General features: G+C 24.4%; 4 protein-coding genes across 4 annotated transcripts; 2 read left to right on the forward strand and 2 right to left on the reverse strand.

The window, feature by feature from the left end:
* Nucleotides 1-473: 473 nt before the first annotated feature.
* Nucleotides 474-1440, forward strand: LOC128966185 (serine/threonine-protein kinase Nek9-like). The gene is made up of 3 exons (XM_054313000.1): nt 474-477; nt 535-1270; nt 1368-1440. The coding sequence occupies exons 1-3, from the start codon at nt 474-476 to the stop codon at nt 1438-1440; spliced, it is 813 nt and encodes a 270-aa protein (XP_054168975.1).
* An 870-nt stretch (nt 1441-2310) lies between these two features.
* Nucleotides 2311-2724, forward strand: LOC128966187 (uncharacterized). The gene has a single exon (XM_054313001.1). The coding sequence runs from the start codon at nt 2311-2313 to the stop codon at nt 2722-2724; it is 414 nt and encodes a 137-aa protein (XP_054168976.1).
* Nucleotides 2725-16373: 13649 nt separating this feature from the next.
* Nucleotides 16374-17884, reverse strand: LOC128966190 (RCC1 and BTB domain-containing protein 2-like). The gene is made up of 3 exons (XM_054313024.1): nt 17439-17884; nt 17041-17258; nt 16374-16489 (listed from the first exon to the last, which is right to left on the reverse strand). The coding sequence occupies exons 1-3, from the start codon at nt 17882-17884 to the stop codon at nt 16374-16376; spliced, it is 780 nt and encodes a 259-aa protein (XP_054168999.1).
* Nucleotides 17885-19356: 1472 nt separating this feature from the next.
* Nucleotides 19357-19764, reverse strand: LOC128966191 (dual specificity protein kinase shkA-like). The gene has a single exon (XM_054313025.1). It carries the CDS (start codon nt 19762-19764, stop codon nt 19357-19359), a length of 408 nt encoding a protein of 135 aa, XP_054169000.1.
* Between the last annotated feature and the right edge of the window lie 695 nt (nt 19765-20459).

The raw sequence follows: 20459 nt of genomic DNA on the forward strand, positions 1-20459 counted from the left end.
ATTAAATTACTTATAAAACTACAATTATTAGTAAGATAAATAAAATTTATTAATTAAAAATATATATACTTAATAATTTTTTATTAATATTTATAATACAGTATTTTTAATATATTAATTATTTTTAAAAAATAAAATAAAGAAATTTATTAAATAAATTCATATATAAATTTATATAAAAATTTATTTTATTATAACAATTATTTTTTTAGATTTATAAATTTATTATAACGTAATATTATTAATAATAATAATAAATTGAATGTATTTCATTATATCATAAATCATATCATATATATTAGTAATAATAAATGATAACAACAATTAACTAATAGTTACACTGATTATTACAAAATGGTATTAATATTTTAGATTAAATATACAGTATATATGAAACAATATAAATATAATATATTATTTAGTTTTTTAAATTCTGTAATTTTTTATATTTATAATAATTAATTGTAGTTAAAATGGGTAATAAATCAACAAAATTAATAAACAATGAAATAAATGACATAAATATAAAAACAGAAGAATTAACACCAAATGATTGGATCAAAAAGATTGATAGGTTTTATGTGTTTGACGACGAGTTAGGGGTTAATATGCTATTTGTTACCAAAGATGATCGGGTCTATGGATTGGGTGCTAATATCAGAGGATCAGTGGGTTTGGGACACAACCAGTGGGTGAGTGAACCACAAGAGATCATAGAGTTGTCAAATAAAAAGTGTATTAAATTTATAAATGGATTGGAATTCATAGTTTGTTTGACACGTGATAATTGTGTGTATAGTTGGGGTTTAGATAGAAATGGACAGTTAGGTCAGGGATGTGATAGCAATGAACATAAGAAACCAATGATTATACAAATAAATGACAACAATTTGATACGTGATATGAGTTGTGGTTTATATCACACATTAGTTTTAACGCATAATAATGATGTTTATGGTTGGGGTTGTAATGATTTCGGACAAATCGGTAGCCGAGACACCACTTGTGAATCAATTAGTAAACCGGAAAAAATAAAATTTAATGAAAATTATTGTATAAAATCTGTTCACTGTTTTGAAAACTCATCGTTTGCATTGACAAGTGATGGACAGGTGTTTAGTTGGGGACGAAATCAGTGCAATCATTTGGGTATTAATTGCAATAATCTAATGATATGTAGACCACAATTGATATGTAATCTATTGGACATTACATCCATACAATCGGGTGTAGGAAAAACATATTTCAGTAGTGATTATAAAAATAAAGTGTATTTTTGTGGTGAATATTATAATGAAAATAATGTAATTGATATACAAATGACACCAAAATTATTGGGTAATTGTAAACAATTTAGTGATATTCAGTCAATTAAATCTAATAAATGGTATGAAACATCATTTATGTGTTCAATGGATGATATGGTCTATCAATTGTTAAGAAACAAAAAATATAAAACAAAATATAATAATTACTTTGATTATTGTGTTAATAAATATCATATAACATATAAAACATATAACTCGAGTGAATTCAATAACAATATAAGAAATATTATTGAATATACAATTAAAACAATTAAATCTAATTATAAAAGTTTAGATACTTTGAGCTTAGGTTTGTTTTTTATAATTTTTAATTAATATTTATAATATTAATTGACTTTTATTTATATATTTAAAGATACTGTTTATAACCCATATTACAGCTGTTATGATGAGTTGCAAGCATTGGGTTCGGGAAGCTTTGGATCGGTTTATAAATGCAAATATAAATTAAATAATAATATATTTGCAATTAAAATAATTAAATTACCAGGTATTTAGTTTAATAGTTCTATAGACCAGTTAATATAGTATACTATATATAAGAAAAAACAAAATATAATAATTTAATATATTTAGAAAACTTAATTTAGATAAACATTACATGTCTATAACATATTATATTTTACATATTATTAAGAATTTAAATAAATTATTTCTACTTTTTTATTATGATTATTTTTATTTATAAATTTTTAAAAATAAAACAGAGAATAGTTTAATAAATGAAAGAAAAAGCAAAAATTAAATGTCTATATTATATTTTATTTATTTTTTATTATTTTAATAAATTAGTTCTCATTTTTTTTATTAAAATATATTATTTTTATATTTAATTTAAAATCAAACAGAAAATACTTTAATAAATGATATGTATTTAAAAGAAATTGAAAGACTGACTAAAATATCGGCACAATATTTAGTTAACGATAAAAATGTTTGGTATTACAATAATTGTATATATATTTCAATGGATTATTGCATAATGAGTCTGAAAGAGGCCATCAAATTGAAAGCACAGGTATTTGGCAGACAATCATCAGACGAACCCATGGATTGTATGGAGTATTACATTACGTGTGAAATACTATTAGAAGTGTTAGAATGTGTCCGATGTTTACATGAATTTAATCCACCGGTCATTCATCGCGACCTCAAACCCGACAACATATTGATAGCCAACGACATCATAAACGGACGGTTCGTTAAGTTATGTGATTTGGGATTAATAACAGTTCACGAAATGGTATCACAGAGTCATACGTCAGGTGTGGGAAGTCCTAAATATATGGCACCCGAAGTCATAAGTGGTCGCAAATATGACACCAAAGCTGATGTCATAGTATTAGTGTTATTATTGAAGAGTTGTTCGATACGGATGTCAATGAGTTTGTATTAATTATATTTTAATTACTTATAATAAAAATATTTCAATATTTTTATGTTTAGTTCACGCGATAAATATATATCATATGAATGGAGTGACAAATATTGTAAACTATTGAATATTATTAAACATACGATGCAACCGGTCTATAATGACAGACCTACCTGTGCTCACATCATTGATCAGTACAATGAATGGGCTATCGATAGCACAGTTGTTACAAATAATCCCGAGTTTAATGAAAAACTCCAACAAATCAAACACAAGGAATGGAAACTCCGTATAGAAAACATGGATTCAGAGCCAGAATTATGGCAATTGTTTTATACATTTGTTTGCATTAAAACTAAATATTTTAATATAACTTTTTAGATACAATATTAATAATTACTTATCATTATATTTTATATCTTATTACTTATTATGCATTGTATTCAATAAAAATGCATATAAATAAATAAATATTGTTTAAAACATAAGCTTTATATTTCATATTTTGTTGCCATTCATTTTCAACTCTTGTTTATATAAATATCTGATATTTTACATACAATTTATTTTTAAAAAATCAGTTAATAATTTGATTTATTTATTATTGAAATTATTCTTCAATGCACTTAATATTTTCATTAACTAAATATATTTTATTAATAAATACAATTAATAAAAAACTACAAACAAACAAAATAACTATAAGTTTATTAAGTTATAAGGCGTCGTTCACATATTACGTTCGCACTTTTTAAGAAATCTAGACCCCCTCCCTCCCCTATGTTTGCAAATGTTCGCATGTAGTCATTTAAAAAAATTACGTTCGCTTAACCCTAACCGCTACCCCCCCCCCCACCACAAGATATAAGATATTATCTAAATGCGAACGTTCTTAAAGTCTCTGCCCCTCCCCTCCCCCTTGTTCGCAAAAGTTCGCTTTGGCTAACACCCCCCCTCCCCTCAAGTGCGAACGTAATATGTGAACCACGCCTAAATCATTTATAAATGAAATATAATTAGTTGTTTATACAAAATATTTGTAGAAAAATAAAATTATATAAAATAATCAGTTATTAATGTAATCATAATTAAACCATAATTAAATAGCGATTGCTATTGTAAATTAGGATAAATAAAACTTTAATATAGATATATATAAGTGTCTAAGTTAATTATCAATCAGTAAATTATTGTTTTTTTTAAATAAATGTTTCATTTAATTATTGTCGGTTTGCTTTTGATAACATCCAATCCTGATGTGCCATAACTGTCCCATAGCTTGGATCGACTCATCCAAGTGATGGACTCAACAGTCTGTTATAAGCAGGGTTTTAAGAAAATAAGTGCCTGCCCTGGCAATGCCCAAATAGATGCCATAAATGCCTGGCATTTTGGGCATCTATTTTATTTGCCTGCCAATTTAAATTGCTAAAAGCAACTGTATTTATAAAAATAATGTAATTTAGTGTTTTAACGTGTTAATTAAATTTACAATTAATTTACTTATTTCCAATTATATTACCTTTTAATTAAAGGTATACAAAACAAAAATACAAGCAAATATATTATAAAAACAATGTCTTATAAATTAATTAATAATATAAAATTTAAATAATAGGTGTCACCACCTGAAAATAGATGCCCAGGGCATGGCAGAGGCAAGGCAGGCATTTGGCAAAATTGGCATCTATTGTTTATGCCTGCCATTTTTAAAACCCTGGTTATAAGTAGGATTTGAGGGATGAATGATATGGAAAACAATTGATCACCGATTTTATGCCAAAAAAATAAATGTAACACAAGTGTCAAAATGTGTCAATAGGTTTCAACAAACAAGTGGTCAGTACTAACTTGTCGGTAACTTTTCGGTAACTTTTCGGTCACTTTTCGGTCACTATTCGGTCACTTTTTGGTCACTTTTTGGTTACACATTTTAAGTGATAATCGTTTTCAATGTCTTATTATATGTGTTGTTGATTGTTGTGAAAAAATACGACCAAACTATTGATGGATAGATTACTATAGTTATTATATTAATAGAAACAAATATATTTAGACAAAATTGTAATTATTAATAAAAAAAATTATAATATTATTTTTTTTTAATTATTTGTTTGGTATAAACTGGTTAATCATGTAAATTAAAACTGAAAAAATCTTAATATAATTTAGAAATAGAAATTTAATTTATATAAAAATCAGGTCAAATGATCTTGCGCCGCGTATTTTTTTGAATAACTTTTAAACGGTTAGAGATAATTTAATTGTGTAAAATACATTTAAGAATATCATATGGACCACACTTAATATACACGCAATCACAAAACTAGGATGACCAGATATACAAAATATCGGGACCAACGAAAAACACTATGCTACAGGTCAAACTACAACTGACAAATTTATTATGATAATGAAAATTTGTAGTCAAGTAATAATAGTTCAATATAAAAAAATAATCATCAAAATCGGATTGGTAGTTTTATTTTCATGGCTTGTTAAGTTCGTCATAAATCATATTATATAAAATAGTCTAAAATAAAAATGACGTTATTTATGAGTATTATATATTTATTAGATGATATTTTCTAATATATTACTAATTCTAAAAACCGAAATATAAATATGTCGACTAGTTTTCGAAATATAGATTATAATATCAAATTACAAAAATGTGATTTATATTGAAAAACTAGTCGACATATTAAAATTTCGTTTTTTAGAAACAGTAATATATTAGAAAATATCATCTAATAAATATATAATACTCATAAATAACGTCATTTTAAATTTAGACTATATATTTAACTCTCTCTCTCTCTTTCTCTTTCTCTCTCTCTTTCTCTCTCTCTCTCTCTCTCTCTCTCTATGCTTTACTATGCTAAACTATTTATGCAATTATTGTCTAATTGAATGATTATAATTTTATATTACTTTTGAAAAAATATATTTTGTTTTAAAATTATATAGTATTTTATATTTAAAAAAAACTAAAATGGATAATAATTTAAATAAATTATTAATGTTTTATTTACCTATAAACTAATTTAAATTAAGTATAACTACTAAATAAATGTATAAATAAATTTACTTTTTAATAATTATCATAAAATACTGTATAATATACAGTGTTTATGCAATAATATAATTATTTGATTAAATAATTTTTTAATATCAGAGATGTCAGTAGTTTATATCAAAACACACAGTGAAAACATGTGTATTAATAATAATATCAAATAAATTAGTAATAATAATAAATGATAACAACAATTATCTAATTGTTACACTGATTAGTAGAAAATAGTATTAATATTTTTTGATTAAATATACAGTGTTCAATGAAAACAATATAATAAATATTTTAAAATTATTAGTAAATTTATATAAAGAGAAATTATTTAAAGAGAATTTATTTAAAGAGAATTTATTTAAAGAGAAATTATTTAAAGAGAAATTATTTATAGCAAATTTATTGAGAATTTAGTGGAAAATTTGCTGGAATTTAACGAGAATTTACTCCAATTTGGCAAAAATTGTAGTTTAAAAATACAATAAAAATGTTCATCTCAACATATACCCCACCCCTAAGCTTTTTTCAAAATTTTTGCAATTTTATCCTAACCTATATTTCCTCCCTTAAATCGTAAACCTTTAGAAACAATCGTAATTATGTAAAAATGCAGTCAATTGATCTTGCGCCGCGTATAATTTCAATATAAATTACAATAGTGTGATTTATATTGAAAGTCGATTATTTCGAAAACGAGTCGAGAAATTAAAATTTCGCTTTTAGAATTAGTAGTATAATTGAAAAGTTAACCTAATAAATATATAATCTCCATAAATAATGTCATTTTTATTTTATACTATTTTATATAATATGATTTATGACAAACTTAACAAGTCATAAAAACAAAACTACCAATCAGATTTTGATGATTCTTTTTTATATTATACTATTATTTATTGACTACAAATTTTCATTATCATAATAAATTTGTCAGTTGTAGTTTGACCTGTAGCATAGTGTTTTTCGTTGGTCCCGATATTTTGTATATCTGGTCATAATAGTTTTGTGATTGCTTGTATATTAAGTGTGGTACATATGATTTTCTTAAATGTATTTTACACAATTAAATTATCTCTAACCGTTTGAAAGTTATTCTAAAAATACGCGGCGCAAGATCAATTGACTGCATTTTTATATATACCTGTATATACACTGTTTTGTTATAATATGCAACATTAAAGTTTATTTATGGCAAATGGTTTCTAGGATTCTTAACTGAAATTTTTCATGAAAACCATATTAAATATTTTATGACGAAATATAATTAATTAATTATAACTTATTATTAAATAAAATCAATGATTTTAATATAATATAACTTTAAATACTAATAAATAGTCATAAGTTTATAGCTATCAAATAGCAGAGAGTGACAACACATTGACAGACATACTGTTATATTACGAGACTATAACTGATCCATAAAAAAGATGACTAAATTAAACAAAAATATTTGTTTAATTGCTATCAAACTGTTTGGTATTAATAATAATAGTAATAATAATAGAATAATAATTATGCGAACTAAACTCTTTCATAAAAAAACTAGTTTTTTAATAATATATTTTCTATTATTATTTTTTTAATTTTAATTTTAAGTAATTTTAACAACAATTATCAACAGTCACACATACACACACACATACACACATACACACACATACACACACATACACACACATACACACACATACACACACATACACACACATACACACACATACACACACATACACACACATACACACACATACACACACATACACACACATACACACACATACACACACATACACACACATACACACACATACACACACATACACACACATACACACACATACACACACATACACACACATACACACACATACAGTACACATACAAACACATACACACACACACACACATACACACACATACACACACACACATACACACACACTTACACACACACATACACACAAATACACACACATACACTCACATATACACACATACACACACATACACACACATACACACACACATACACACACATACACACACATACACACACATACACACACATACACACACATACACACACATACACACACATACACACACATACACACACATACACACACATACACACACATACACACACATACACACACATACACACACATACACACACATACACACACATACACACACATACAGTACACATACAAACACATACACACACACACACACATACACACACATACACACACATACACACACATACAGTACACATACAAACACATACACACACATACACACACATACACACACATACACACACACATACACACAAATACACACACATACACACACATACACTCACATACACACACATACACACACATACACACACATACAAACATACACACACATACACACACATACACACACATACACACACATACACACACATACACACACATACACACACATACAGTACACATACAAACACATACACACACACACACACATACACACACATACACACACATACACACACATACACACACATACACACACATACACACACATACACACACATACACACACATACACACACATACACACACATACACACACATACACACACATACACACACATACACACACATACACACACATACACACACATACACACACACATACACACAAATACACACACATACACACACATACACTCACATACACACACATACACACACATACACACACACACACACACATACACACACATACACACATATACACACACATACACACACTAGTTAACTATATACACGGCTTATTATAACAAAAACAGTATATATCGATATATAGTGTTTTTGTTATAATATGCGTCATTAAAGTTTATTAATAGGATTCTCAAATGAAATTATTCTGAAAAACATATTAATTATTTTATGACGAAATATAATTAAATAAAATTATTACTGACTAAAAAAAATCATTACTTTTAGTATAATTTAACTTAAATACTAATAAATAGTTTTCAGTCTACTATCAAACACTGGCAGAGAGAGACAACACATTGACAGACATACTGTTATATATTACGAGACCATAACTGATCCATAAAAAAGATGTCAAAATTAAACAAAAATATTTGTTTAATTGCTATCAAACTGTTTGGTATTATTAATAATAAGAATAATTTTATTATAGTAAATTTTTGCGAACTAAACACTTTCATTCAAAAAAAACTAGTTTTTTAATGATATATTTTCTATTAATTATTATTTGATTTTTTTTTGTTGTTTTTATTTTTATTTTTTTTAGTAATTTTAACAACAATTATCAACAGTTTTGTCAATGCAGAAGGATCAATTCCTTTGGAACTAATAGATAAAAATGATCCTAAAGGTTATGGTACATTTAAGGACCATAATAATTCGAATGTGGATTATTCAGAATAATTCAGATAGTTAATAATAATTAATAATAATTAATAATAGTTAATAATAAGATTATTAAGATAATAGATTAATATTTTATCAGAAATTTTTTTTTAAACCGTTACAATACATGATGTTTTTAGATTATAAATTTATTAAATATTATCTATTTGTAAAATTTTATGTAATTAATGTTTTTTTCTAAAAAATAATTTTTTGTTGAATAATTAAACTGTTTTATAATTTTGTTAACAAATAATTTGTTTAATTTTTGAATTTAATATAACGAATTATACTAGTTATAATTAAATTTATATTATATAGTTTATTTCTAAGTAAGTTTTAAAAAATTAATTCAATAATTAATAAAATAGTGTTTTATATTAAGATAACTAATAAATAAATATTTTTTCTATAACAGTTACAATACAGATGTTTTATTTTTTTCTGAAAAACAAATATCTAGTATTATAATATATTTATAAAATACTATTTATTTTTTATGAAATTTTGTTTACAAATATATCTAACTTTACATTTCAAAAATTATTTATAATAAATAGTGATGTACCGATTGCAAAATGCGCAATTGCATTGGTCGGAAATTGCGTGAAATTGCCGCAATTGCAAAAAGCTCGATTGCGAAAATCGCAATTGTAACATAGAAAAATTTGAATGGTGAAGCAATATGAATAAAAACATTAATTAATTATATAAATTTTAATTATTTTATCATAAAATGTTGCCATCTAAAAACCATGTAAAAATAATAATAAATTAGAAAATTATCTTAATCTATAGTAAATCAAATTTTTAACGTTGTCAAGGTTAATTTTTATACATTCCCTCATGCGCAATTTCAAGCAATTTCACGCAATTTGCCGCAATTTGCGGCAATCGAAAATTGAATTGCGAAAAATTACCAACACTAATAATAAGCCTTTTATCAAATAATTTGTTTAATCATGAATTTAATATAATCATGATACTAATTATATTTTATATGATATTATATAGTTTATATTTAATAAAGTTTAATAAAGTAAATTAAAATATATTATTTCTAAATATACAAAATAAAAATAACAATAAACTATATATAATATATAAAATTTATTTAAATAATTTTATTAATGTATATATATGTATATGTATATGTATATGTATATGTATATGTATATGTATATGTATATGTATATGTATATGTATATGTATATGTATATGTATATGTATATGTATATGTATATGTATATGTATATGTATATGTATATGTATATGTATATGTATATGTATATGTATATGTATATGTATATGTATATGTATATGTATATGTATATGTATATGTATATGTATATGTATATGTATATGTATATGTATATGTATATGTATATGTATATGTATATGTATATGTATATGTATATGTATATGTATATGTATATGTATATGTATATGTATATGTATATGTATATGTATATGTATATGTATATGTATTACCTATTAATTTAATTTTATATTAGTGACTTTATAAAACATTGTTTTATCTTATTTTATTGTTTGTATTTTTGTTTTGTATAACTTAAATTTAAAGATAATATCATTGGAAATAAGTTGTTTTTTAGCAATTTAAATTGGCAGTCAAATAAAATATATGCGCAAAATCCCAGGCATTTATGGCATTTATTTGGTTATTGCCATAGTAGGCATTTATTTTCTTAAAAACCCTAAATATAACTATGCGTTAAAAATAAAAAATTACGTATATCTATGTTATACAGAATACATTGTTTTTTATTTTTGTTGGCAACTATAAAAGTTTTATTTCAATGTTATTGTGCAATCAGTGATAGAGCAATATGTGTAGTACATGATTGAGGGTTGAGACTACTAGCTATACCTATCATTGCAATACTGATTGTAATTAACATGACAATAGATTTTATATATCATATTTTGTATAATTTTAATTATATATTTATTTTATAAATTATAACAAAAAATCAATGATAGTTATAATTATTTAGTTATTATTTTTAGTTTATCAATGTATTTTTATTTCTTCTTATTTTACATTAAAACTTATTTTACTAAATAAATTAATTATTGAAAATAAATTAATTTAAAACTATAACTAATTATACATTTAAGCAATTTATTAATAAATCAAAAAATTATTGGAGTTAATTATAACATTTAATTATTGTCAAACTCTAAATTGATTATGATAAGTTTTAAATTAAAATTTAATTATATAACATATATATACCTTTATAAAATTATAATAATTATAATAATAATCTTAGATAAAATAAACAATATTTACTATTAATAATTAATTTTATTTTGTTATACAATTAATTATATATATATATATCATTACACATTAGTATTTATTGATAATAATTCATTTAAAAATAGAATCTAAAAAATAAGTCAATTACATTAATAGTAATAATAATAATAATAATTATAATAATAATAATTATTATATTAATAATTATAATAATAATAATAATAATAATTACAATAATAATAATTACAATAATAATAATAATAATAATAATTATTATAATTATAATAATAATAATTATAATAATAATAATAATCAAAATGTTAGAATATTTTAACAAAAAAATCAAGTATAGTAAACACTGCTAGACCTAACCAAATACCCAGAAGCCCACCTAAATTACAAAGAAATTCAATTGACGACATTTTTGCTGAATACTCAACCAATTGATCGGAGTGTGCCGAGTGCTGTATAAAGGCTTTAACTGTTGAATTATTCCATCTATTGGTTGTGTTAGGTGTAAATGCAATACTTTTTTGGTCCAACAATGTCATAAAATAGTTATTATCGTAACATGAGTCGGCACATTTTTTGTTGCATATTTCCCGGAACGGTAACCTACAGGTGCTATAACGTATATATTGATAGCACGCCGAAACATTTTCGTCGACCAGGTATTCCGGTATTAGACTTACATCCCATGGAATACAAATATTGCATTTAACTAACCGTTTATTTTCAATACAGCAGCGATTTTTAGCCATAATATGCTGTTGAAGGCACTGATATCGACAATCAAATCGGCTCCGGAGCTTTTGGTCATCACCACCACCACCACTACCGGTTCCGCTGCTATTATCATAAATACTATATTCTTTGCAATTTGTATCCCATTTCGGTGGCATTCGTATGGTTTTAATTGTGGAATACCCGATACGATATAAATTATTGATATGTAATGGGAATATATTTGCGGTATACATGTCGTGTGGCGTATTATTTCCCGAATGCATAATCAGAGTCAATGGATTATCGGTATACATTGATGTCGGGAACCAGTTTTTGTTGTGGCCGACCCTAAAAATTATTGACACCAAATCGCTTTTGTATTTTTGATATAAGGGATTAAGTTCTGTAAAAAACGATAAGCATTTGCTGGGATAATCAAATTTTGTAAACGAAACAATTGGATTTAAATCGGTAATTGTTTTCAGTTTTGTGTCGTTATAGGCATTAATAATTGCAAATATATATTGACCGCCATTGATATGAGTTTCATTGGTAGTAATCAAATGAGGAACCGTTAAATTATCATTATTATCGTACAAATCTTTAAGCGGCAAACGTTTATCTAAATAATAATTGACAAACTTGTCATAGATTTCAGTTAAGTTAAGTCTTAGCTTTTCATCTTCATAAGCTTTGTCATCGACACTGTCTATGAGTTGTCTGTATTTAATATAATCGTTTCGCAAATCCGGGTATCGTTTGGCCAGTGTATCCATACGTAATGCCATCGGTAGACATAGGGTTATCCCGGGTAGCGATTCATCAGTTAATCGGACATATTTAGTGTCGACCACTGTCTTACCGCTGCTAAACTGTCTAAACAGTTCATATGAATGGTATAGTAGTAGAGAAACGCATACAACAAACAAAACAATCTTTAAAATTGTTTGCCGTTTCTGACGGACAGTCATTTCTGTCCATTTTTTCTGAATCTTATTCATTGATTGTTGTGAATCAGACATAACTTTTTTTCAAACAAAAAAAAATATATATAATCATATACTTTATTATATGATTTTAAATAACTTATGATTATAACTATGCAATTAATATTAAAAAATCAAATTTTTATTATATATATATATATATATATATGTATATATTATTTTTCTTTTTTAATTTTTCATTTAAAAAGAGTATAATATTTTATGTCTGAATAAACTATAATATATTTATTGAATAAAAATAAAATTCAATAAAAACTATTATTTAAATTATATTCAATGAATTTTATTTAATCCAATTGTAAATTACATAATACATTATAAAATAATTTTTTGTCGTTAATTAGTGTTCATTCATTTGCATACTGTATATGCAATCAAGGTTAAGCAAATTTTGTTGGTCTAGAGGGGGGGGGTGGTAAGTGTAGGGTCAATTTTCGAAAAATCTTGTAGGGTGGGGTTACTGGGTATTGTGTCAAATTTTATTGTATTTTTAAAAGGCAATTTTTTCAAAATTTAAAAATCATATAAATTGCTTAAAAATACACATTTAAATGTAAGGAATTTACTGAATAATAGGAAAATATTCCCAATAAATTCCATTATTTTCGGCAAATATTCTAAAAATTATGAATTTTTTAATTTATCTTTATTTTAAATAACAAAAATTATTTTAACATTAATAAGGAAAAATTTAAAAATATAGTATTTAAAAATATAGTATATAAAAATATTAAAAATATAAATATAGTAAGGATATAGTAGTGAGGATTTTTATTTTTAACTCATACTGTTTATATAATTGAAATAAAATTTTTACCAAATAAGTTAGATAAACATAAAACTAGTATTTTTAAAAATTATTTATTTTATTTGTGGGGGAAGGGTTGCGTAATTTTCTTATCTAATCATTTTAATTTTTAAATTTTCTAAAAAGAATGGGGGCTAAAATCTCCAAAATATTTGTTGTTGGGGGGGGGTGTAAACCCAGCCATACCACCCCTTACCCTCAGCGCTAAAACCCTGTTATGTAATAAATAAATTTTTATTTAACACAAAATTATTGTAATTATTCTATAAATATTGTAATGTTTTTTTTAAATATTTTTTCAATGTTATATTTCAAAAAATTTTGAAATTTGATTTGATTATTAATTTAGATTTTTCATTTTTGTTTTTTATGTTATTTTATAATATTAATATAATATAGTGATTGACATTTTTGTTGTCTTTTTGAATTCATATAAAAACTTGGTTTAGGTGCCAATAATTGTATTGTTTTGGATAACAAAAACATAATAACAATTGTTATATAAAATAGCTGACAATGATATGATAGCTAAACATATAGTACAGTACGATATTAGACCAAAATAAGCTAAAATATTAAATAATGTTTAGCTGAAAAAAAATTAGTTATTAAGTGCCAAAAAATATTGTATGGATTTCATATAAAATAATTATTATCAAACAATTTTTAAAAAACATATAATAAAACTAATTTATATTAAACTATATTATAAACTAATTAATATGTTTTTTTTGTAATTATACAGTACTGTACTTTTCATAAATTAGATTTTATTAAAAAATTTACTTTTAAAATATTATTTAATTATAATAGTTTATTGTGATTAATATAACTCTATATTTGGTTTACATAATATTTTTGCATAATTTTATTTGAAATTTTATAACAAATATCAAACGGTAATTATAATTATTTATTAAATTAACTATTTTGCTTTTATTTATATTGTTTTATATAATAACTATATAATTTTTTTTAATTATTTTATTATATTTTTTAATAATTAACTATTAATATAATTTATTACTTATACAGTCAAACAGATTTAATAATACAATAATTGTTATTAAATTCATTGTATATTAATGACATTATTTTCATTGTAATATTCACTAGAAATATATACTTTATTTTTATAATCACTACTGAAATATGTTTTTCCTGCACCCGATTGTATGGATATAATGACCGATAGATTACATATCAATTGTGGTCTACATATCATTAGATTATTGCAATTAAGTACCAATTGATTGAAACGATATTCATCCCAACTAAACACCTGTCCATCACTTGTCAATGCAAACGATAAGTTATCAAAACAGTAAACAGATTTTATAGAATAATTGTCATTAAATTTTATTTTTTTCCGGTTTAGTAATTGATTCACAAGTGATGTCTCGGCTACCGATTTGTCCGAAATGATTGCTAACCTAACCTAACAATTGAATTATTATTAGTTAACACAACTCACATCACGTATTAAATAATTGTTGTAATCATTATATACTTATAATTAAAATTATATAATCCCTGAACCAACTGTCCATTTCTTTCTTTACCACAACTGTATAGACATGACTATAACTATCACACGATATCAGAAACGGATAGATCATTAAATTATATGATTTTGGGATTAATAACAGTTCACGAAATGGTATCACAGAGTCATACGTCAGTCCTAAATATATGGCACCCGAAGTCATAAGTGGTCGCAAATATGACACCAAAGCTGATGTCTATAGTCTTAGTGTTATTATTGAAGAGTTGTTCGATACGAATGTCAATGAGTTTGTATTAATTATATTTTAATTAATTTTAATAAAAATATTTCAATACTTTTATATTTAGTTCACGCGATAAATATATATCATATGAATGGAGTGACAAATATTGTAATCTATTGAATGTTATTAAACATACGATGCAACCGGTCTATGATGACAGACCTACCTGTGCTCAGATAATTCAACAGTACAATGAATGGGCTATCGATAGCACAGTTGTTACAAATGATGTCGAGTTTAATGAAAAACTCCAACAAATCAAACACAAGGAATGGAAACTCCGTATAGAAAACATGGATTCAAAGCCAGAATTATGGCAATTGTTTTATACATTTTTTTGCATTAAAACTATATATTTTAATCTAAATATTTAGATTTTACTGAATTTATACAATTACTATTGTTTAAAAAAACATTAAAAATAAATATTTTAATATAACGTTTTGGATACTATATTAATAATTACTTTTCTTTATATCTTATTGCTTATTATCCATTGTATTCAATAAAAATGTATATAAATCAGTAACTATTGTTTAAAACATAAGCTGTTTTTCCGGTTTAGTAATTGCTTCACAAGTGGTGTCTCGGCTACCGATTTGTCCGAAATGATTGCGACCCCAACCATACACTTCATTATTATTCGTTAAAACTAATGTGTGATATAAACCACAACTCATATCACTTATCAAATCATTGTTGTCATTGATTTGTATAATCATTGATTTCTTATATGTTTTATCATCACATCCCTAACCCAACTCTCTATTTCTATCATAACCACAAATATATATACAATTATCACCAGTTAAACAAAATATATTTATTAAATACTGTATATTATATTATTAAATATTATATTGAGTCGTTATTTAATAGCACTTATTTTTAAAAATTTTACACTTAAATCATAATTACTGTTTATTTTATCAAATATTTACATCAAATTAAACAAAACAAAAAAAACAAAATATGAAAATAAATGGCAATAAAGTATATACAGCTTGTGTTTTAAACAATATTTATTCATTTATATACATTTTTATTGAATACAATGTATAATAAGTAATAAGATATAAAATATAATAATAAGTAATTATTAATATTGTATCTAAAAAGTTATATTAAAATTTTTAGTTTTAATACAAACAAATGTATAAAACAATTGCCATAATTCTGGCTCTGAATCCATGTTTTCTATACGGAGTTTCCATTCCTTGTGTTTGATTTGTTGGAGTTTTTCATTAAACTCGACATCATTTGTAACAACTGTGCTATCGATAGCCCATTCATTGTACTGTTCAATGATCTGAGCACAGGTAGGTCTCTTTGCATATAAAGTTTTTGTTGCACCGATTGTTATGTCAAACAATTTATTGTATTTATCACTCCATTCACTGGATATATATTTATCACGATCTCTAATGACAGACAAATAAAAAATTCATTGCAACTATTTTGACTCCAACTAAACACCTGTCCATCACTTGTCAGTGCAAAAGACAAGTTTTCAAAACAGTGAACAGATTTTATACAATAATTGTCATTAAATTTTATTTTTTCCGGTTTAGTAATTGATTCACAAGTTGTGTCTCGGCTACCGATTTGTCCGAAATGATTGCGACCCCAAACCATACATATCATTATTATGCGTTAAAACTAATGTATGATATGAACCACAACTCATATCACGTATCAAATCATTGTTGTCATTGATTTGTATAATCATTGGTTTCTTATAATTATTATCATCACATCCCCGACCTAACTGTCCATTTCTATCTAAACCACAACTATAGACACAGTTATCACGAGTTAAACAAACTATGAATTCACTTCCGTTTATAAATTTTATACATATTTTATTTGACAACTCTATGATCTCTTGTGGTTCACTCACCCACTGGTTGTGTCCCAAACCCAGTAATCCCCAGACATTAGCACCCAATCCATAGACCCGATCATCATCTTTGGTCACAAACATCATATTAACCCCCAATTCGTCGTCAAACACATAAAACTTATCAATTTTTTTTGATCCAATCATTTGGTGTTAATTCTTGTGTTTATATATTTATATCATTTATTTCATTGTTTATTAATTTTGTTGACTTATTACTCATTTCAACTACAATTAATAATTTTAATATAAAATATTATAGAATTTAAAAACAACTATAATTAAAAAAAAAGTATAAAATTATAAAAATATTTTATTATTTAGATTTTATTTATTTATTCAAAACATAAGTTTTGTTTTTAATAAACCTTTAAATTTTCGAAATTCAATGCAATTTTAATGCTATATTGTTGTTATTATAATTTAATTAACAAACAAACAAAAAAAAACTAAATAAAACATTTTATTTTTAAAATGTCACAAAATGTTTGCAATAAATGTATATTAAATTATTATATTAATAAATATATTTTTAACAATATTAATAAATATATTTTTAACAAAATTAATAAATATTTGTCATTATTATTATTCATTATTAAAATATTCAATAAATTTTAATTAAGATTTTATTTATTCAAAAATGTTTTTTTTTAAAAAATAATAATAACATAAATAAATAATTGTTTTAAATTTACTTAAATCTAAATATTTAGTTTTTAAATATATATTTGTGTGTTTGTCTATTATATATATGAAAATTAGTTAATCTATTATTATTATTATTTTTTTTTGGTAACTATATATATATTATGTATATTTGCCATTATTCATGGGTACCATAACCCTAACATTGGGCACAATAACCGGTATAATTACTTTATAGCGGGCTATTATACGGCGCTCACGTTTCGGTACCAAAAGTGCTTCTCTATAGTGAACTATAAATTTTTAATTTTAAAAAATTATTTTGAAATAGATATTATAGTATAGTATAATAAGTTTTATATAGACTATATATTATAATAAATTTTATATACACTGTATATTATAATAAGTTTTATATCCAGTATATTATAATAAGTTTTATATATACTGTATATTATAATAAGTTTTATATACAGTATTTAATTATCAGTACTTACCGGTCGGATCAGTCATTTGAAGCATTTTATCATCACTTTTATCATCAGTTTTTTCGCCAACTATTTCAGTCGTTGTCGTTGTAGTTGTCATCGTCGGCGGTGTTGTTGTCGGTGTCGATGTCGGTGTTGTCGTTGTTTTACTAGTATCTGATAGTTCTTTGCGTTGTTGATCACTACCATCTGAATCGTTTCCATCGTCAAACATATCCATCATAGCACCGGTAGTTTGTTTTTGTTGGCCATTATTTTTAGGTTTTACCTTTGATTCTTCGTCATCGGTGTCGCCGCCGTCGACCGACTTGTCTTTTACTTTGATTTCGGGAATCGCTTCCATTTGAAAGTAGTCTTCATTTAAAAATTTTTTTTTTGTGTATTGTATTTATCATTCCATTCACTGGATATGTATTTGTCTTGAGATCTAATAACAGATAAATAAAAATTATTAATTAAATAAATTTCAATTAAATGTATAATTCACTCATTGATATCAAAATCAAACAGCTTTTCAATTGTAACCCCAATACTATAAACATCAGCTTTTGTATTATATTTGCGACCACTCATGACTTCGGGTGCCATATATTTAGGAGTTCCTACGCCTCCCGTATGACTCTGTAATACCATTTCGTGAACTGTTATTAATCCCAAATCACATAACTTAACGAACCGTCCGTTTATGATGTCGTTGGCTATCAATATGTTGTCGGGTTTGAGATCGCGATGAATGACCGGTGGATTCAATTCATGCAAATATCGGACACATTCTAACACTTCTAATAGTATTTCACACGTAATGTAATACTCCATACAATCCATGGGTTCATCTGATGATTGTCTTTGAAATACCTGTGCTTTCAATTTGATTGCCTCTTTCAGACTCATTATGCAATAATCCATTGAAATATATATACAATTTTTGTAATACCAAAATGTGTTGTTATTAACTAAATATTGTGCCTTAATTTTAGTGACTTTTTCAATTTCTTGTAAATACATATCATATGTTGCCACTAATTTTTTAAAAAAAATATTTAAAAAAAACTTTTATTGAGTTAAATATTAAGATAAAAATATTCTAATTTTTAAGTATTAGTTAATCATTTTCATAACTGCTATACTATCATAAAATTTTAAGGAATATTCTAGTATTTTACTACTAATAGTATTAAGAATATAGAATTTCTTATATTTGATATTATTTATACTATTTATTTAAGAATTAATTAATTTAAAATTTAACATTTTTTGTATATAAATAATAGATACCTGGTAATTTAATAATTTTTATGGCATATATGATTTCATCAATTTTATTTTTTGCATTTATAAACCGATCCAAAGCTTCCCAAACCCAATGCTTGCAACTCATCATAACAGCTATAATATGTATTATAAATTTTATCTAAAAGAATATATTTGAATATAAATATAATTTTCAATATTATATCATAACAGCTGTAAAAAAAGGGTTATAAAAAACAGTTTCTATAAAATATATGTAAATAATTTCAACTAATATTATGTAATTATTAACACAAAAATGTTATAATAAACAAACCTAAGTTCAACTTATCTAA

The sequence above is a fragment of the Oppia nitens genome, unplaced genomic scaffold, assembly GCF_028296485.1.
Source record: "Oppia nitens isolate AA-2021 unplaced genomic scaffold, nextdenovo-longstitch-racon4-pilon3 scaffold19_pilon_pilon_pilon, whole genome shotgun sequence".
NCBI classification, from domain to species: Eukaryota; Metazoa; Arthropoda; class Arachnida; order Sarcoptiformes; family Oppiidae; genus Oppia; species Oppia nitens.